At 35.4% G+C, this 22452-nt stretch overlaps 1 protein-coding gene across 10 annotated transcripts in view; it reads right to left on the bottom strand.

The window, feature by feature from the left end:
- Window positions 1-22452, bottom strand: part of LOC127541238 (transducin-like enhancer protein 1) — a 116501-nt gene that overhangs the window by 80746 nt on the left and 13303 nt on the right. For 5 of the 10 annotated variants that reach the window (XM_051966478.1, XM_051966486.1, XM_051966468.1 and 2 more), the window contains exons 5-6: window positions 3667-3729; window positions 1226-1330 (exon numbers count right to left, since the gene is read on the bottom strand). In XM_051966478.1, coding sequence (XP_051822438.1) covers window positions 1226-1330; window positions 3667-3729 — 168 coding nt within the window. The remainder of the gene's footprint in view (window positions 1-1225; window positions 1331-3666; window positions 3730-22452) is intronic. The other 5 variants (XM_051966500.1, XM_051966493.1, XM_051966531.1 and 2 more) reach the window with 1 other exon arrangement.

Genomic DNA, 22452 nt, shown 5'->3' with positions numbered 1-22452 from the left:
GAAAATCCACTGAAGCTCCCCATTTCAGGGAGGAAAAAGCTATTAAAAGGGAATGAAGGTCACCCTCCCAGTTTATTTCACCTAATTGACTGCCAATAGCTTACCACGGGCAAACTGACTGCAGATCTGCAATTGAGAAACTGATGAAAGGAGAATTTTCAAGCTGAGGCTCATTCTTTTAATCCTCCCTGGCTCTTATGTTTTTTCTCCATCTCCAGTTGGGATGTAATTTTAAGCACAGATGGATCAACTGGTCCCATTGTCTGCAAACGTCATTGGACTATGGCACTGCTAATCCGTAGAGCAGCATGTCTAATTATCATTACAAAGTGTCTGAGGGAACCATAAAGACCAGCAGGGCATCTTCTCACAAGCAATTAACATAAATTGATAAATGAGTAATTTGAATCCGCTCGGGGCGATCACAATATGAATAAAATCAGAAAGGACGGCTCCTTGTTTCGGCTACTTCTTTCACTTAGACTGGAAGGGCAGAAAACATGAGAAACATTCTGGAGACTCTGTGTCGGGAGTGGGGTAGAGGGGAAGGACTCATGCAGTGGAAGGAATGTACGGTTCACCAAGTTCATTAATGCACAGCCAATGACCTGTGATTGACAACCAGTCACAAGCAAGGAGTATTAACTGATCTCAGCATATTTAAAATCAAAAACTCAGTGAAAGGCTATTAGAACACTATGTCAGACAATTAACACTTCTTCAAAAGCAAAAGAAATTTCTTTTCACTGGTGTGCCCCTTTAAAATTCATGAAAGTTGTACAAGAAAGAAAGAGGAAGAAGGGTGAATAGTTATACAGGTTCCAAGTACTTTCAAAAGCAGAAGGCAAAAGCAAAGATAACTAAATGAACTGAAGCAATATAAAGCTCAGACTTAGCCTCACTGTGATCCCAATACCATAGGAGGAAAGGAAAAAAAAAAAAAAAACATTTAAAAGGCTACCAATCTGGAACCTTTTGTTTAATTAACACAATACTAAAAGTCTTGTTATTGCTAATGCAATGAATGAATACTGCATGGGAGCGGGGAACGAATCATTCTTTGTGCCAAAACAAAATAAGGTTTTCTTTCCTTCTCCTTCTCCTTCCCTTCACCAAAAATACGAGTCTATAAAAACACCTATCATCTATACAATAACATCAGACATCAAAAAAATCTTTACAGTAAACTAGCAATCAATAAGAAATGAAAGCTGGTTATACACACTGTAGGAGGGAGCCCTGGAAGACCACGTACCCCGATGATGGCATTCAACTCAGCCATGGTCACTTGTTTGGCACGTTCAACTGCTTGAGCCACTTGTTGCTGATGCTTTGGAAGAAAGAACAGAAAGCAAGGTTAAGATAAGTAAGTCAAAAATTCTACTTGTTTCTTCCTAAAATCTTGAAGAATGGGGAAAGTAAACAAGAAACACTTGCTAAATGTAGAAGAGTAAAGGCAGAGATGTTAAGTGAACCACACCATCCTTATAGGCTAGACTCTCTCTCCTAGATATTGTTTTAATACATGTAAAATAAATGCAAAGCATTAGGGCAGAGGGAACCTAAAATTAACCACTTTATTTTAAGAGTTAAATATTTCACCAAATACTACGGGCTACCAAGTTTTCTGTTGCCTGTTTATGATTTTTTAGATCAGTATGTGAGAAAGATGTCAAAACACTAAGAATGACTCAACTGTCATGAAATTTCAAGGCATAAATGTAAAATCCCACACTTGGGCTCAAAAAATTAATTTTACAAGTACAAAATGAAGAGGAGGCTAAGAAAGAAATTTATCACAAAAGAACAAAGATGTGGTTTTTAATGACTGAATGAATATAAAAGTGATTAATTACTCATTATACTCTTTCCCAGTCAGACTTCAACTAGTGTATTGTTTTCAGTGAGGGATACTTTATGGACACTGATAAATTGGAAAACTTTACAAGAATAACAGTTCTCAAGATTATGTTATATGAGGGGGAGTAAAAAAGAGCTGAGGATGTTGAGTCGAAAGAAACGACAACTCGAAGGGGAACATGATAGATGTATCCATGCATTTGAAGGGATGTGTCCTAAAAAAAAAGTAGCAGTATTTGGTCTGAAAAGCCAAAAATGATTGGAAGTTACAAAGATGCAGATTTGGGCTCAGTCTAAGGAAAATTTTCCAATGACAGCTATGCAACAGTGGAATTGATTACTTCTGGAAATAGCTGGTTTCGATCCTTCCCTCACTAAAGCACAGGCTGGAGGAACACTTCGGGAAAAATATCACAGGAAGGATTCTTGTTGAGGTTGGGCTAGACAGTGGATGGTAAGGGGAAATAATGATGATTACTAGCACCTATATATAGTGCTTTAAAATCTGCAAAGAACTTTATATGTAATCTTATTAGGTCTTTATAACAACTTTGGCGTAGGGGAGAGATAGGTGCTGTCATTTTACTTATTTTACAGATGAGGAAACTAAAGCAGACAAAGTTAAATGACTTGCTCAAAGCCAACATTCTATCCATGATGTCACCTAATTACTTCTTATACTCTTTTCTAACTTTTGAGTTTCCCCAAAGCAAGAATATTCTGAAGCCCTAAAATAAATTACATAAACACAAAACATGTATGAAACATTGGGCAGAAGTAAAAACGTCCTACCCACACAGTGAGCTTTACTTCATCAGTCTAAATATAAAAACTTGAAGCCAAGAAGCAGATTTTAAAAGGGCAAATTTAAGTATTCAAAGATACAAGAATTAAAGCCTAAAGCAACATGTTGTAAGAACGCTTAAATCTACTTTCAGCTTTTAAAAGTTACTTTATTTGGACTGTCTTCTCATTCTTATCTCCTCCTGCCCTTACTTTCCAAAAGAGGATAACTATATATTCATCTCTATCTCCATAATCATTTTAATTTTGGGAATAGATCACATTAGTGTGTGTGTGTGTGTGTGTATGTGTGTGTGTGTGTGTGTGTGTAAGTACATCTATAAAGACCTATGACTTACAAGGAAGATGCTCATCTAGATGGAACCATATTGAACCATTACCAACCAGACCCAACTCCCTCCTACCAAACTGACACTTAAGAGTTAAAGTGACTTCCCAAGATCAGAAAGACAATAAAATGATAGAGTCACAAATGGAACCTTGGCACCTAGTATCTTTCACATGACAATTTCCAGTTTACCTTGTAAACATTACAACTACATAAAAGTGAGTTATTATTATAATTGTTGCATTATTCACTTTAACATTAAAGTTCAACCTGGGATTTAGTAAATTGTATAGTCATTTCCTACAATGCAGAAACAAAAGGTTTTTATAATTAACATCAGAAGACAAACTTTTTTTTAATTTAAAAAAAAAATGAAGAACACTTGAGTGATCAGTAGTTACTACTGCTGCTCAAAGAAAAAAAAAAGCTTTATCTTGATAGTCATTTTGCAGTTTTCTTCTGAAAAGAATTAATTTGAAGTTGAGCTATTGTCGCCAGTTCTGCAGCTTGCCCTCAGATCTGTTCAACCGAATAGCAGGGGGTTTGCACACTTCAGCTGTAACAGATGTTCTTCACACTTGTGCGTTGTGATAAAATTAACATCTTAAAACTAGCTAATTTGCAAACAGAGAAGCAACATAATTGCACTTTAACAGCTGAACAGTTTTACTTACTTCCTGAGACAGAAATGGGATGACTTGTGCACAAATTGTATTCAATCTCTTGGCGATTTCAGTCTGTAGAGATAAGAGGGAAAAAAATAAAAATTAGGCTACTTGGTATTAGATTAAAAAAAAAACAACAACAACCACTTTCTAAGAAAGCTCATATTCCCAAATACTTTGTGCTTCTATAACCTTTCTTAATTTGAGGATCTAAAAATGCCTTACAAAGTTGCATCATTAATCTTTATAACCTACTAATGAGGTAAGTGGGTAGCTGAACTTAATCCCACTTTACAGAAGGATAAACTGAGCTATTATAGTTTAGATGGCTTAATGGTTTCTTAATTAGATAATAGTAGACTTGAGAATGCTATATTCATGATTTGCTAACTCTCACTATTTTGTACTAACAAATGGTTAATGTCTAAAGACTGCACAAGCAGATTGAATATATCTGGCTTACTTAACCAAATGATTGCCAACATTTTCAGAATTAAGGACTATTGTGTCTGATTTCACAGTTTATAAGTATGAAATGTGGTATCAACATATTTTAAAATGAACTATAAATCACATAAGTTTTTCAGTCTGACAATTTTTATGGTATCCCTTGAGGTAACACAAGACCCCCAGGGTGCTACCAAAAAGTAGGGAAAAGGTCAAGTTTTTTTTAATGTCTAAAACTCTAAGCAATAAATCTCGCCTATGGAGTCAATCATTAATAAATCGAGTATTCTCAATTTTAGGAATTGCAAATCTAATGTAAAATTTTATTTAAGGTTCTGACCTGTGGAATAAGACTATTTGGAAAATGAATCTAACACCACATTCTCTCCTATGAACCTTGTTCTTCAGTAACTTATCAAAATCCACTTAATTTGAGATTGAAGTTCATCAAATAAGGCCAAAAACATTTGTTACTTATCAATGTGGATCCTACTACCAATATTGTCAGTCTTTAGGCAAGTGTGAATCCAATTTAAAATACCACTATTATTCTTGTAAACATGTTCCTCCAAAGCTGTATTGGAGAAACCAAAGCAAGTTAAATTATTCTTGAGATTAGAATTATTGTAAATGAGCTTACACTTCTTATGTAGTCTAGCCACTTCATTTTACAGATGAGGAAACTAGGCCCAGAGATAATAAAATATCTAGTTAGTGGGGCAATGCAGGTTTTTTGGCGTCCAGTTGTCAGTCCAGTAACCATCTGCGTCATGGCAGGAGCTGATTATGATTATGTTTCTTTCTCTCCCTAACCACACCCCCACTCTCCACAAAAGAAAAAAATTAAGTGGCTATTACATGTAAGGCACATAATTAAATGCTTTATAAATATTATTTTTAAAAAACAAGTAAATAACCTAAATAAATTTGATACATTTTTCCAGCTGGCTGAGGACAACTTGAGTGAGATTTCAAGGCTTTCTGAATTGCTATCCACTTCCAAAGAGAGTACTGATGAACTATCCACGAAGATTGAAGCATAATTTTAAATTTGGAGACGAAGGAGATAAGTGTTTTCTTTTGAGATATGGCTAATATGGAAACGCTTTTCATGAGTTCATATGTATAAATGATGTCTGTTTTCTCAAGGAGTGAGGGAGGAACTAAGGAAGAGAAGAAAAATGCACATTTTTTTTTAAATAAAATAAAATTTTTAGATAGGAAATACTTAAATGAAATAAATAAAATATATATTAAAATGCAAAAAATTGGAAAAATATTGTTGACATGAGATCTTCACTCAAGCATTCTTAACACTCTGATAATTTAGTTTGAAGCCTATGGACTTCTCAGAGTAATTCTTTTATAGACATCGAATAAAATCCATAGGATTTTAAAGGAAATCAATTATATGGATATAAAGATGTGATTTTTATTCCCATCAAATTTTATGGATCCCTTAAAATGTATTGGTGGACTCCTTGGAATATCTATCTACAGTGATGAAGAATCTCTATTTTATCTTTATAATAATTCAAGACTAAACCTGAGAATTACAATCAATTAAACAACAAGTACATATTAAGTACCTACTGTATACATGGCATTTTGTTAAGCATTAAGGAAATAAGTTCAAGAAATGATACAATTTCTACACTCAAACAAGAAGTTTCCGTTCTAACAGAAGTTGCAAGTACAAATATAAATGGATAGAGCATAAGTTAGGAGAAGAAAGAGAAAATTCTTTCTAGTAGTTAGATACAAGATAAGTTTGAGGGAAGTGCATTAGTAATGTGTTCTTAGTAGTAGAAAGATAAGAAATCTGAGGCATATGGTATGGTCGGTGCAAAATTAAGGAGATGAAGAATCATTCAAGAAGACAGAGATGGGCCGTTTGGTTAGATCAAAGAATGAGAGAGTCAGAATAGCCCCTAATAAGACTGAAAAGAAAGGCTGGGGTCAGGCTGCATAGGGCTATAAAAGCTAAAAAGAGAAGGTTATATTTTAACCTAGAAGCCCAACAGGAAGCCACTGGAGTTGGTTGAATAAAGGAGTCACATGATCACATCTAAGCTCAAGGGAAAATTACTTTAGTGGCAGTGTGTAGGATGGACTGGAGCTGAGAAAGACTTGATTCCAGGAGAACAATTAAGAGGATGGTGCAACAATCAGAAGAGAGGGGATAATGTTAAGCTTATGAACGCAGGAAAATGGAAGGATGGTGGTAACTGTGTCATAAAGAGATAAGTATGGAAAAGGGGAAAAGTTAGGGAAAAAGACAAATTCAACTTTGGTCATACAGCATTTAAGTTATCTCTGAGACAGACTGTTTAAAATATTCAAAAGAGGCTGGGGGATGTGGGACTAAAAGCTCAAAGGGAAGACTAAGATTCAAGAAATCTATTGGTTTGATTCTGTGAATCGTCCACATAAAGGTTCAATCTATGGGAGCTGAGAGAAACACCTAGAGAGAAGCTTGGGCAATAAAAACACATTCAAGGATGAATTCATCATAATTCAGAGGCTGTGCCGCAGGGAGAAGAGAGCCTTAACAATCAGACTTGCTTTCTCTCCTCTATTTCAATGAGATATAAGACCATATGCATCAAATACACAAAACACAGGATATGTAAATACACAGGATTTGTAAATCTAGAATTCTAGATTTACAAATCTAACAAGGCCAGATTGTTAGGTATTATTTTAATAGGAATCATCAAATTACCATGACTTGAATTACATACATAATATACATGCATGCACATGTGTGTTTATTTAATATTGGGCTAAAGACATGGCACAAAAGGAAATTAGAGGCACAATTTCTCTTTCCAAAGAATTTTGAAGACAAATGCTTGAAAATGCTTGCTACTTGAAAATGCAAACATGCACATCTCCATGCACATACTACCCATGTACACATAACACATATGATGTCTTAAGTATGGTCCCTTACAAATGAAGCATACAAAATACTAGTCAATATTTTGAATGGAATGTATTGTTTTATGTATCAATTACTCTGCTGAACTTGAAGGGGAATGAGCTATATTAAGGTAAATACTAACTTATCTTCATTTTTCAGATGAAAGAAATGTGGCTTCAGTGGAATATAGTAGTTGTAGATTTAGGTGTAGTAGTAGTAGTAGAATCAGTAGTTGTTAATATTTATATAGCACTTAAGATATTCCAGGTATTATGCAAAGTGCTCTACAAATAAGATCTCATTTTATCTTCACAATCCAAATGGTAGATGCTATTACTACCCTCATTTTACAGATGAGTAAATTGAGGCAAACATGTGACTTGTCCAGAGTCACATAACTAGTGGGTGTCTGAGGTGAAATTTAACTGCCTCTTATTCAGGTCAAGTCATTTACCCAGATCACAAAGATAAGAAGATAAAAGGATGTAGGCTATAAGCCCAGATTCCCCCAACTCCCCTAAACTCCCAAACCCTAAGGCTAATTACTTTTAACCATCACACTGCTTGGGATAAATTAATAACTTTGAACTCACTGGCCAGTTACAATACTAGTCCAAATTTATCATCTAAACCTTAACATGATTATTTACTTAAAAGAAAAAAATTTCTAGTATTTACCTTGAAGATATTATTTTAAAGTTACATTTTTTGAGTTTTCTCTATGCCAGAGTTAGAACCATATCAACTTTGCGTGAGACACAGCATGCTTTAATGGACAGGTAACCAGCTTTGAGTTAGCAAGACCTGTTAAAATCCTCTTTATACATACTTACATGTATAAATTTATGATTTATATGACCATAAATTTTTTAATTTCAGTGCCCTAGGCAACTTACTGATCTCTGATCCTAGTAGGAGTCTCCTCACTGGGAGCACTGAAAAACCTAGGTGTGAAAGGGGAAGGGTTGTCATTGCTTACATTTAGACAACAATGTAAATGCAAAGCTTGCAGGTATACCAGCTCCAATACAGAGAAGGGACTAGTCTTATCTCATATGTGGCCACACATCTCTTGAAGAGTACAACTCAAATCCTCCATTTCTTTGGAACTTCAACATAGACCTACATAGAATATTCTCCATATAGAATGTGTTCTATCCATGTTTATTTACTGAACTGTTAATTGTTCATTAGTAAGTGTGAAGGTAAAGGTTTGGGTGTGAAGGGAGTGAAAAAACTTCAGAGTTTTGCCTTTGTCTATTTTTAGATGCTGCAAGGGAAGAAAAGTGTAATGTATACATTCAAACACAGGGGAAAAACAAAGATCAAGACAAGGTGACAGCTGTAATATGTAAAAAATTTTAAAGGAGAGAATGCAATTAAACTGAAGCAACCAGAGTCAACTGAGTTTAAACTGAAAAAACTTTCATGGAAGAAATGTACTGGAAGAGTTTTGAAGAATCACTATTTGACACTTTGTGAGCGCAGTGAGAAAAACCACAGGATTAAGAATCAAGAGACCTGAGAGCTAGTCTGAACTGCTAATAATTAGTTATCTCAGGCAAATAACTTCAGTTCTCTGGGACTCAAGTTTCTTACCTACAAAATGAAATGGTTAAAGATGTCTTCTGTGATCCCTTCAAGTCTTAAAAATCATGATTATATGAATATATTAAATGTGTTAACAGAATTTCAATGTGGGAATATGAACAAGGATTCCTGTTTCTTAAGATTCAAAAGCTTAAGATTCAAAGAGTTTGGAGGAACCTCTAGGCCAATCTCACTATCTTTATAGATAGGAAACTAAGTCCCAAAGAACGGGAGTGACTTGCTCAAAGTTTAAAAGGAAAAAAACAAAAAACAAGTTATTACATATGAGTACACCAAGTCTGACAACATTAAGTAGCCCATACTATAAATTAGGAGACAGAGGAAGGAAAAATTAAAGGATGATATTAATTAAGAAAGAGAGAGGACAGAGGAGAGGAGTGGAAACTCAGAATTGAAAGGAAAAGGTTTAAGATGAGCTATCTGGTAATATTTTTTTAAAAATTCAAATTTTGACAATGTGAATTGGAAAGAATACTGCCCTGGGGGTTAGGAGTTCTGGGTTGTCATCCCAGTTTTGTCATTTAACTATCCTTGTAACCTGGTTCAATAATAGTACTATCATATTCTCATCTACAAGAACCACTCATTTATATACCATTTTAAGATTTACAATCAATTTACTTTACCTGGGATTCATTATCTTTAAATGATAAATAAGAAGGATTTGAACTCTATAGAGAGTCCCCTTGTGGATCTAATCCAATGACCCCAAAGTTTCCTTCCAACTACATGCTTAAAAAGTGATGGAGCATGTTTTGGCTCTTCTAGACCTCTAAGTCCTCTAAAACCAGAGTTATACCCTATACCTAAGAGCCCTGAGAAGTATCACCTGAAGAGTAGGAAAGAAAAAGTATGAGTTGTAGTGTAACTTAAAAAACTACATGGATTATCAAAAGGTCAAAAGCTAAGCTTTTATTACCTTAAGTTTCATTTGCTGTATAACAAATGAGTAATTCCAAGTTACCCCAATTTCAGTTCTAAAAAATTCTTCTAAGGCTGTTAGTTCACTACAAATTAACATGGAATTATCTATACCCCTATGGTTCTAAATTAGATCATTTTTTAAAATAGGTGGTCAGAATTCTTGGCCTAAGGTGAAAAACAAGAGAAAAAATTGTGCTGCTTTTTGCCATTGTTCTGAATGAATGAGACTGATTGAATGAAGTTTTCCTAAGTCACGTGATCCCTATTCCCAGAGCCAGAAGGTCAGACCCTAAGTCAGTGACAGGAAATTACAAGAAGTACCTCGATCCACAGGAAGTAGACAATATTGGTGACCATTGGTCAAGAATGGTTACTTCCTTTTAGTCTATCCAATGAAAAGGCTTGAGTCTTTTGTTATTTAAATCCTGACGAGCTAGAAGGTGGTCAGGTTTACCAACACATGGTGGGAATTGGGATGGCTCCCAGGTGTGTGTCTGGGCATCTCCCTGCAGAAACTAAATAAATGTTTTTTCCTTTGGACCTGAAGATATCTCCAATTAGTTAATTTGGGAAAGGGTGGTCTATCATGAAAAAAATTCCATGAAAAAATTCACATGAAAAATTCCACTTGTCCAAAATAGCTTTTCAGTAGAAAATTATTTGATTGCTTATAAGAATTTCCCCAGTAAACTTTAGTTTCTATAAACTAAAAGTCTTAGGGCAACAAATGTTTTTCCCAAGGGCCAAGCAAATGTTTACTGCTTGCTACAATATTTTTATTTTTATCATTAATAAATTTCTTATATTCTCTTCCCTTTAAGAAAAAAAAACCTCTTCCCTTTTAACTACAGACATTTAGATATAGCACTGATATTCAAAACACCAATTCTCATTGCCAATCTAATTCCTTGGTCACAGAAGCTTCTTAGATTGTTCAGGACATGATAGGATAGTCCATAAGAACCTATACCTTATTTTAAAGAACAAGCATACTCCTAAAAATTTCTATTCAACACAAAGAGCACTTTAAGAGAAGAAAGATAAATAAAACATATGACTTGTGCTTATAGGGATGATCCAGTATAAGGTTAAATAAATAATTCATATAAACATACATATACTCAAATCAAACTTTTAAATGCCCAAAAGGACTTGCTATTTAAAGAAATCCTATGGTGAAGCCTTATGGCAAAGTGAATAATCACCTCCTAAACTAGTTTGTATTGTCCCTTCGAGGTTTCTTTTAGCAGGGTATGCCTACGGTTCTGGTCCTTCAGCAAGGAAAGAATTCCAACCAATAGTAACCAGGATGATCTTGTCAACTGTGAAAATCTCAATTGAGGGTTAGAAGACAGCAATTTTCATCCTTCTTTCTCCCTTTCTTAATACCAATGATGAAATATGTCCAAATGCTAAAAACCCGAAATCTTTCTGAAAACTCCCCACGGCTCAATGAATCACAACCTAAGTGCTCAATTGCATATGACCACAGCTTGCTTGTTTGTTTTTTCTTAATAGTCCACCTCTTCATTTTTTGGCAGCCTCCAGTAGCATTCTACTATTGGAGGTATCTTCAGTTGCATGTAGTCTGTCCTCTAACTCCAGATCCTTCACATACAGCTTTATCTGTTAACAAGGAGGGGTTAAAAACAAAATCCCATATGCCCCACACTGCAGAGAGCCTGCTTAGGCAGAAACAGCAACACTAATTGCCCAGCTCACTGGCAAGGCAGATTGCAGAGGCCTGCTTTCTCATGAGAAAGCTCTTGTAGTATCTGTATGGCAGCTCTTAGCAGAGCATCTCAAGTGCCCTTAATTGTTTATGTTCTTAATGCAGAGTCTCTTGAATACATTCATTTTTAATAGCAGGCTTGAGTGTGGGGCCTATCAAAGAATGACAAAGCAACTCTATTCATTGGTTCCTGCTCCAGCAAAGATGGTCTTTTGATTTATTTGCAAATGACAAACTTGGCAGGCCCCAAGACTCAAGAGCAGTCTTTCTCTCTTTTTTTTTCTTCCTGGAAGCATCATTAAAATTAACATGAAGGAATTCAGCTGCATTTTACAAGATGAAGTTGAGTCTGCAACACTGTGCAATTGTGTAATTCCTTTTTTTCTTTTGCCTTGGTTCTTTTCTAATTAATGACTTAAATGTTTTGACCCAACTGTTGCCAAGCAGAGTGTTTGTGCTTTAATTTGTCATTTCAGTAAAGTTGCATCCTTGACAAAGTGACAAAGGCAAAGCAGCTGTTTCAGTCCCTAAATAGCAGATTTCCATTATTCAGACACCCTTGCTGCACAGTTCAAGAAGTGCTTGTACACATATGATCTTATTGATTTGTTTCATGTTTAAAAAGATGGTTTGGTAGGCTTACAAGAAAGATGCAGATTATCTAATGTTGCAATTCAGTATTAATTGGCTTTTTTCAATAAATACTCTGGAGGGTGAATCACAAACCATGATGCCAAAATTCCACTACAAATGCATGATTTATTGCCTGCTTTTTGATAGCACTTACAAATTTTTAAGGAGGCTGATGGCAATTAGTTGTCACATCATTTAAACTAAGTGTTATGGACTACATTAAGTTGTCATAAGTGTTTCTACTAAATGTTACATAAAACCCAGCATGTCTGACCCACCCCCTAACCCCTACACTCCCTATCTATAAATCAAAATTTTAAATCACACAAACCTAAACAAAGTCCTTTTCGTGGTTTGAGTGATGATGATTATGATGATATCAATGGGAAACTGTTAGATGTTTATAGAATGTGAAAGTAATCTCAGTGACCTGAGAAAATTTTCTTGTAGAAATAACTGAAATAATGAAGGGAATATGAGTTTGGAGGAAAGATGAAGAATAAATGAGCTAAAGAGGTGTCTTGGTACTAAGATGGACTGATACTAGCAGGAGATTAGTTAAGGAAAGAGAGCAAATAGGAGGGGGGAATAAAAGGTTTCACATGTAAAAGACAAAGTAAAAAAAAAATGTAGTAGGAGGAATGATTTAGAAATAAATTCAAAAGTCTGACTACTTAGAGGAACAAGGTAAGGATGGTCAAATCAACAGCCAGAAAAGTATATTCTAAAATGGCATTTCAAACCGATCTAAAAACATAGCAAACTCAAGAGAGTAATGAGAATGTGAACAGCATACTCTCTCTGAAACTTTAATAGAAAGCTTACTTTGAGATAGCTGTTAAATAACTAGTCTAGCCCACATCAAGGCTTTGAAATGTCACAAAGAAAGGGATTTTTAGAAAGAAACCAACTTTTAGTGTAGAGTAATCTAGTGTAGAGATATTTAGTGAGAAGCTCCCTGAGGGTTTGTTTTTTGCCTTCTAGGGTAAAGTCTAGGGCATTTCTGCCCAGCTCACCCAGTCCAAGCCCTCCACAACAGCCTACAAACGATACTAAATTAAATTTTGATGGGCAAAGCCAAGAAAGAATTACCATGATTAATTTTTTCCAGCTCAGAACAGTTTAGGAAAATAGAGAGAGGTCTGTGGACACTGAGTCAGGGCTTGCCAGAAGCCCAGTCAGCAGGAGCATTTATATACCTATGAAGAGCAAGGGGGCTGAGATTGAAGCACCAAAGAAAATAGATTCCAGGGACCCCTGAACTAGCCCTGGAGCAGTAACAGGTGCCAGCTGTCACCTATTACTCAGTTACAATGTGGAGAGCAGGGCTCATAAGTAAGAGACCCAAGCTGTGTACAGCAAAGGAAACAAATTCCAAAAATTTAACTATGTGAATCTAAGCCCAAGAGCTAAGTTGAGATTTAGTTCTAACCTTTAGCCTTGCACACAAGCTACAGTGAAATAATCAGGCCAGGAGACCAAGACCAAAGGGGAACAAGCAGTTCAGTCCCAACCTCTCAGCAGGATAACTAGACACTCCTACTCAACTACAACAACTAACAGACTCAAACCTGAGTCAGGATTTTGCAGAGCTCATACTAGGAGGGCAGTCAACAAACTTCTCCCAGAAACACAAAAATGAATAGGCTCCCAAATAAGCTGTAAAAACATTAGAAGGACATTAAACACACACACACACACACACACACACAGCAGCAGCAGCAGCAGCAGCAGCTCAGGGTCACATATGCCCCACTTTCCCTTAACCCCCCCAAAGTGAGCAGAGTCTAGCACTGAGAAATAGGATGGCAATATGGGGAGAAAAGGGAAGAGAAGGAACCTAACCTTAAAGAGTCACTGTGGTTACAGGAAAGTTCAAGATAAATATTTAAAAAGTTACTTTTGCACATGTATAACCTATATCATAATGCTTATGGGGTGGGGGGGAGGGGGAAGAAAAGAGGAGAGAGAAGAAAAATTTGGAACACAAGGTTTTGCAAAGGTGAATGTTGAAAACTATCTTTGGATATTTGGAACTATATTTGGAAAAATAAGAAGCTACTTGAAATCAACTACAAGCAAAGTTTAAAAGAGTAATGAAATTTGGATACATGTCCAACCAGAATTTTTAGAAGATAAAGTTTTAAAAGAACAAAAACCAAATTATAAAAAGAGAATTAACATTACTGAAGAAAACAACTCCTTAAATATGAGAATTGAACAAAGTGAAGCAAGTGACTCCATGAAATATCAAGAAATAATAAAACAAAGTCAAAAAGACTGGAAAAAATAGATGAAATACAAACTATCTCACAGGATAAAACAGCTCACCTGGAAAATACGGAAAATACATCAAAATGATGACTAGCCCTGGAGTCGGGAAAATCTGAATTCAAATTAACCTCAGATACTTACTGTGTGATCCAGGCAAAGTCACTTAAACCCCAGTTGCCTCCAAACATACATACACACACATATAAATACATATACACACATAAATGTGAAAATTATAAAGGGCAAAGTGAATACTGAAAGCCTCCACTTCCTAAACCCCAAAATGTAGCCCCTGAACCCAACACAGTAATTAGCATGTTAAGTTTTTAACAAATATCTCTTGAATGGAATAATTAACCTTTATCAAACTAATACAGAAAAATGTGAGTGCATGTGTGTTGCGTATGTATTACATAACAACAAAAACCTACTACAAATAGCTTATAAAAAAAAATTAGTTACAAAAGTTAATTACTCCTATAAAATGACTATCAATATAGTGTTTGCATGAAGTTTGAAGTACTTGTAGCAAAAATCTGCCAAGTGGGGAAATCAGTTGGAAAATAGTCAAACTGTACATAATATCCCTTTGTCATAGCCCCCCCTTCAGTAGTCTAGTGAAAGCAAATGAATTCCTTTCTCACTACAATATTTTTAATGCATAAAATGCAAAGGGTTAAAAGGAAATTAATCATATTGAATAGTTATAAAAATAATTTTATTTTCAAAGATTCAAAGATTCTTAAAAACTATAGTAAAATACTACTGTATAGTAAGAAAAAAATATGAAGAATTCAGATCAAAATAGTAAGTTAAATCAACAATTATAGAAAAGGAGAAACTAGAGAACAACATACAAAATGATTATAATAACATAAATGAAAACATTGAAACAAAACATAAAACTGAGTACTTGAAATAATCAACCTTGGTCTCAGGGAAGAGATAATTAAGCACCTCCTCCTTGAAATGATGTTGAGAGGCTACTGGTACAAAATGTTGCATATACAGTCAAATGAAAATAATACCCACTGGTTTTGCTTTGTTAATGGAGTTTCTGAAGAACATGACTCTCAGAAAGAAATAACCATCAAATCTTATTGAAAAGAGGAAAAAAAAAAAAACCCACTATCTAAATGACAGAAAAGAAACCAACTCAATTACACAAGTCAATTAATAAATTTAACTTAACTTTGATTTTGGGACATTATTTAAAGAACCCTTCTTCCCAATTAGAGTAGCTTCTAATTTAAAATACATACTTGACTGTAATAAATTCCAGGAAGAAGTATAGGGCAACTCTAAAGAAAGACACAATCATGCAAGCATGAACAGTTTCTAAGACTGGGAGCCATCTATAACTAAATTTCAAGAGCTGTCAAAAGTATTTGCTCATATGCACGTGTTATTTTGTAAGAGGGCAAGTCAATTTGTTTTTTCTTCTAAGAAAAAAAAAAGTTCTTTGATCATCTATGATTAATTGCCCAAATATACAAAGAGTGTAAAAGAAGGTTTTGAGACATGTCAATTCACATTTCCCAAAGCTACAGAAACCAAATTTACCCCAAGTATTGTGTTTCACCGGTCTGTACTTGTATGGTTCCCACAGGGGAGGCCTGGCTCAATAATGCTGAACTCCTCCTGGAAGAACAAAATGGACTTCCTGCCATTTGTACAGTGAAACACAGTAATTCACCAGGGAATAAAGGTCAATGTTGCACTTTGGGTCATTACTGAATCATTTGAGATGATCTGTGGTGAGGATGAGAGGAAAATCGAAGGCTGTGAGAATGCTGCAAATGGCTTGACCTCAGACCAATTTTCGTCTCCATCAGTCTAATAGACATGTGGATAAAAAGCTCTCCTTCTGGGCCACCCCGACTGTTTTAAAATCCAACTTACAAGCCAGGAAAATCAGTTAAACAATATATTAATGAGGGAAAATAAACCTTTTAAACTCTATCCCATTCTAAGCAGATTCAGATTTTCTGGCTAAAATTTAGTTTACTATCCCTTCAAGCAGTACTCTGAAGAAATGAACTAATAGAAAGGATTTCAGGAAGATGAAAATATTTTTTGCAATGCCGAGGTGTATGCCTACCCTCCCCCCAAAAAAAAAGAAAAAAAGAAATCTACTTGTACATGCAAATATATACATGCTTACACCTCCGTCCGCTATCAAAAGACAGTCATGCAATTTCCATTACATCTACTAATATACATTCTAATATCCAAAGGGTAGAAAATGGCAGTTCTAAAACTGAATATAAATCCTAAATAAATCTTTATTTTTCAGAGGCCTTTTAAAGAAGCTTAAACATTAAGGCTTTTCAATCCTTAGAGAATATTCTTAAAAACACATTATAATTAAGCATCATTTAAGCCACAATCTAACCTTACAACTCCTACTTTAAGCTGAGCCTCCACTTTTGGGGATTTGGCTGGGAAAGCTTTCCCTCCATTTCTGTAAAGGCAATGTTGTGCCTTTTAAAAGTTTAGGCCCCCACAGTATATCAATGTCAAACAACATCGTGTCAAGCCAAGATTCAATTCAGGTAAGTGCCACTGCCAAATTTTCTTGTTCCCAGACGTGCTTTAAGATTATTTTATTGCTTAAAATTTAATTTGTTCCAACTCGTGTCTCCATGACAACGTTGGCTAACCCTGCAAATCATTTGGGTAATTGGATATCTTATCTTTCTATTGCTCTCAAATCGAATGATTCTGCTAGAATTGTAACAGCCAATCAAATTTACAGTCCTCCTGAGTAATAGAGTCAGAAAAGTAGCCTCATTCATCTCCTCTTTACAGCCATATTAAGCAGTATGCGACAAACAGTAGAATTTGGCCTTCAAACTATATCCTAAATTATAAACCCTGTCAATACTAATGTTCTCACTAGTAGAAGGTTTGCTCAGAAACCCCCCCTTTTTTTAATGCACCAGAAGACAGGTTTTGATTTAATCTGATAAGCAATTAGTACTCATTCCAAATAAACTTTGAACAATCTCAGCACTTGGGGGAAAACTGACAGACTAACATAACATGATAATCAGAAAAACAGCTTTTTAAAAAATTTGACCTTGTGATAAAATAATGAGCAAATGGATGGCTGCACACAATTAAAGTACTAAATACAATGAGATTGATTTGTATGTGGCTCTATATTTGCAGTGGTTAAGCCATACTTACAAATTAATTAGTCAGGAAAAAATATGTATGTTCCACATCTGAATTAAAATCTTTGAATATTCCTACACTCTTTAAACCTGTCTCTAAACCTATCTGATCTAAATCAGGTACCCTTCACCTGTAGCCCCCTACACGCAAACTTATTTACTGAATCAAATATAGAAGCAAAAAAGTCAATCATAGTTGTCAACAGCTGATACTACAGCTTGGGACTTTGGTCAAATCCAGATTGCTGATGTTAGTTAAATTTCTAAATTTCTCTACATCACTACAAGACTAATTCTTCAGAATCTGACTCAACTATTAAATGACCAGTCTATTTGTGAGTGTAGATACTACTACTGAATGGTTTTTCAAGGGTTTCTGGGATGCTTCTTTCATTACTTATTTAACTTCCTCTCCTTTTTCTAATACTTCCCAAAGGACTCACCTTTAGAAACTACTCTTATCCACTTACCTCTGAATTGGAAACATGTGTAGACCCAAGCACATACACACACAGAACATGTACACAAACATACAGACCAAGCGCACACATATGTAAGAGTTCTACTAGCTGTAGTTTTCTCATCTCAAATACACTAAAACAAGTTATTCTGTAGCATGTCATCCTTTACAAAATTCCAAATGTCACTAATAACCTAAACTTTCCTTTCTTGTATAGTTTTGTTTGTTTCATTTTAATAAAAATTATAATCAAGAGCTCTGAAAGCAAAGCCATTTTCATCTACCTATAACCTCTCTCTGAACCATTTCTTCAAAAGGGTTGTCAGGTTTTCTTGTGCCACTAAAAGAATTTTTTAAAAAGACCCCTAAACTATTATCTGTTAAAATAAAGTTGGCAGCTCTTATTTCCCCTAAAACTAACAAACTACAAACAGCTAGTTCAATTACTACTGAATACATGTTTATGGGGCACACAGCCCAAGATGACTGACTCCTATTGGTAGGAGAAGAAATAATAACCAAAACATTCCCTGCCTCTTTCCTCCAGATTTTTTTTTCCTGCTAGTTTAAAAGAGAAAGTTTCCAACAGAGACCTTATAAAAAGAGACACCATCTGGGCCCGAAGATAAAATACTGATACTAAGAAAGAAAATGATGCAATACTAGAAATGTTAAGTTCTGCACTTGAAAAAAATTAAGGTTAGGAGCAAACAAATCCAGAAAAGAAACTCAACTAAAAGGGAATCATAGAGAATGGGGAAAAGGCCCCAAAGCACAAGGCAAGATTTTTAGGAAAGGAGTTGGTCAGTCCAGATATCAGGATTCACAGTATGTGAAAATTTTAGTCCTAAACATTTACAAGAGAACCTTTAACATTTACATATACATAACATGCTTGTGACTCATTTATGTGAAGATAACAGAGCCTGAAGAGAACAGAAGATGAATAGAGAGAAATGAAGACATTTCTCTAAGTGTGATAATATCAAGTGTGATCAGGTTAGTGGTAAAGAAGACAGAGCTTCTGACTTACCAGATCAAAGATTGGGTGAAAATATTGCCATGAACTTGACAACATTTGGGTTATAGAAGAATAGAATTAAACAGAGAGCTAGAGACCAGTTTTCAAGAAATTACATAAGGAGAGGCAGGAACAGGTGGCCAGAGGGAGTCTTAGCCAAATCACCAATATTAACAGCCCTCAAACTTTTCTAGAATGGGTGATAACAACTAATCTTTACTGTGCTTATGGTCTGCAAAATGCTTCATCTCTATTAGACATTACCTCATTTAAGCCTGACTGACAGCCACCCTGTGAGGGAGAGCTACTATGTACCCAAGTACTATTCTAAATACTTCACAGATATAATTTTATTTGATTCTCACAACAACCCTGGAAGGTAGGTACTATTATTATCTCCACTTTATAATTGAGTAAAGTAAGATTATTCCTTTGGCCAGTCAATATTTATTACGTGCCTAGGCACTACTTATGTGCTAGGCACTGTGTTAAGCTGATGGGGATACTAATATGGAAAAAAGAAAAGAAAAAAGAATGACAGCCCCTGCCTTCAAGAAGTTTACAATCTGGTTACCCAATTAATAGGTGGTAGGAACGAAACCTGACTCCAAGATCATTTCATTAAACAAGTCTACTGGTAGCAGCAGGAAGCTCTCTGAGACGACTACTCCAATAGTCTAAGAAAGCAGGCTCATGGTATGACTACACATGGTGGAATCAAGGAATATTTGGCAATGGAAACAAGAGCTAGATGGCACAGTGGATAGAATACTGGGCCTACAGTTGGGAGGCCTGACTTCTTATTTATCCTAGCCTCAGATATGTACTAGCTGTATGACCCTAGGAAGAAACTTCATTCTTATCTGCCTTCGTTTCCTTATCTGAAAAGTAAGGCTATTAATAGCATGTAACTTTCAAGGTTGTGAAGGAAAAAAATGAGAAAATATCTATACAATTGTTTGTAAATATTAAAGCACTCTATAAATACTAGCTATTCTTATTCATAGGACTGGGGAAGTAATTAAATATAAGGTAAATGATGATGAAGAGCAAATTTAAAGGAAATGATGAACTGAGTTGGGGATATGCTGTATTGTGGGACCACACAGGTAAAAAATACATAGGGAGGGGGCTGCTAGGTGGCACAGTGGATACAGCACTAGGCCTGAAGTCAGGAGGACCTGAGTTCAAATGCCTCAGCAAAAAAAAAAAAAAAAAAAAATATATATATATATATATATATATATATATATATATATATGGAGGCAAGAGACAATAAAGCTGTAGATAAAGATCTGGGAGTTATTTACATAGAAGTGACAATTGAAGTCATGGGAGCAAACAAATTGGGAAAGGCAGGGAAAAAAAGCTTAGTTTTCTTGATAGGTTAGCTGGCAAAGGCTTGGGTTTCTCAGTGCATCTGACTTAAAAACAGACACTGAAATAAGTTTCTGTAGCCCACCCTTTCCCTACTTTTATTTTTGCCTCATACCCATAATATATTCTGGGGTCAAGAAATGGATTTTACACAGAGGTGTCAGTAAGGAGGGCAAACAGGAACCTGTGGAATTTATCTACAGGAAATAAAGTTGAGATTAAGTCAGAAATCCAATAAAGATCAACCCAACATTTGGTCTGCCTGTTGCCCGGGGACAAGAATGCCTGTGATTGGATTCTCAGAACTCTTTTCTCTGATTTAATTAATACATACAGAGTAGGAATTATCCCAGCACACCCAGCTTCTAATAAGCTCCACTCCTCTCCCCAACCTTCCACCTGGCATAGTCAACACAATCCACATTACCCTTATCAAGAAAGACTTTTTAAAAGTCTTTTTAAAAAGTACAAAAGCTGCATGCCAGAGAGGCAATCTCAGTTCTTTCAAAAACAAAACAAATGAGAATAAGCTTTCCATCCTTTACAATATATAGAAGGGGAGGAATATAATACATTTAGCTTGTCCCCTCCCTCCCCACTCCCCATCCCCTTAGTTTATGGATCCACTCTCTTCTCAGAAAAGCTAAGAACCTGGAGATAAGAGAACACTCAGTATAAACACCATAAAGTACTTTCTTCAAAACTGTTTCTCCCCAGTTCTATTTCCTACCTTTATATCTAGAATATCCATTTTACCCAAACCTTTAATGGCCACAATTTATGTATTTTACAACTTCTATTAAAGTAAAACTAATGCTACTATGCTAGGGAGGATTCAACCAAGAAGTAATAGGATGAAAAGGAACAATGAAGAAAAATCCTTCTCATCTTAAAAAAGCTTTAATTATAGGATTTTTCTCTGAGTGAATAAAAAAAAATGTTTATTAAGCATTTGTTATATATGCCAAACACTGGAGATAACAAAGAAAAATACTGAGGCAATCCCTGCTTTCAAATTGTTCACACTCTAACTGGGAAAGACTACACATAAAGCAGGGTCAGCTGTGGGCTGGTTAAGTCCTAAGGATGCAGGGGCAGTATATGATAAGACTAACGGGTCCTCAGGATCCACCAGGAGGTCAAAGAACAGTGGCTGGAGGCCTTAACGATGTATCAACAAGACAGATGGTTGAGGCTCCTAGGAACTACTAGTAGAACAGATGGTAGGGTCCAGTGGTCCTCAATCTCCCTGGAAAGATGAGAATGGTTGACTCCCAGCTCATCCAAATACTATGTTTTTTACACAATTGTCTTTTCATTCAAGTATGTTAAGTTACTAAAGTCAAGCTAACAAAGTATTGCCAATGGAGGTCCTTTAGGGACTAGTTTTAATGGATAAGGATGATTCATAATTAGTAAATCCGTTGTTTGCATGTAAATTGGTACTTTTAAAACGCTTGAGGTGCCTGAACATTTTATTTTCTAAACTAGTTTAACCCTCCTTAACATTATTTGCACTATTAATTAGCTCATTAAACCTTCCTTTTACAGAATGACCAAAGGTCAATTTCCAATTTAGTGTAAGCCAAATTAATACATACTTTCACGTTAACAAAGCAGAGTACCACCTATAATTACACTCTAAACTATTTAAAAGCCAAAAAATTTTTTTAAGTTTTAAAGAAGTACCATATGACCTCTTTATCCAGAGTTCCATTGATGAATCCCATTAAGCTCACTACCCTATAAAAATCATTAAAAACATTTGGTTTTTAATACAACATGAAACCATCCCATATGAAATCTCGGTCATCATTTAAGTCAAAATCCTTTATTTTACTCAGACAAAAATTTCTCAAAGAGCAAAAGCTGCAAAGGCCATTCTCTACCAGTTTTGTTAGTAAGGCAGCGATGAGAGCAGTCTAGATTTGGATGCTGTTCCCCATCCTACCTTCTCTATCTTCATATTGCTAATGCCAGAAGATTAGACCAGGCAGATAAATGAGCTACCCCTATTTCTCCTAATACAGAAAGCTACCTTTTATTTTCACTCACCAATCCATAGCAGCTTTTAAAAATGGCACAAATAAAGGCAGCAGCATTTTGTTCTCTAAATCAATTTTCTCCTCAGCCATCAACGAGATGTTCCAGCACAGAGAAAGAACAGTCCTTCCCTTCTAATTCAAAAATCCATACTGCCACTGCCCTTGC

Source organism: Antechinus flavipes, chromosome 1 (genome assembly GCF_016432865.1).
Source record: "Antechinus flavipes isolate AdamAnt ecotype Samford, QLD, Australia chromosome 1, AdamAnt_v2, whole genome shotgun sequence".
Classification (NCBI taxonomy): Eukaryota; Metazoa; Chordata; class Mammalia; order Dasyuromorphia; family Dasyuridae; genus Antechinus; species Antechinus flavipes.
This window is presented reverse-complemented; position numbering and strand designations above follow the sequence as displayed.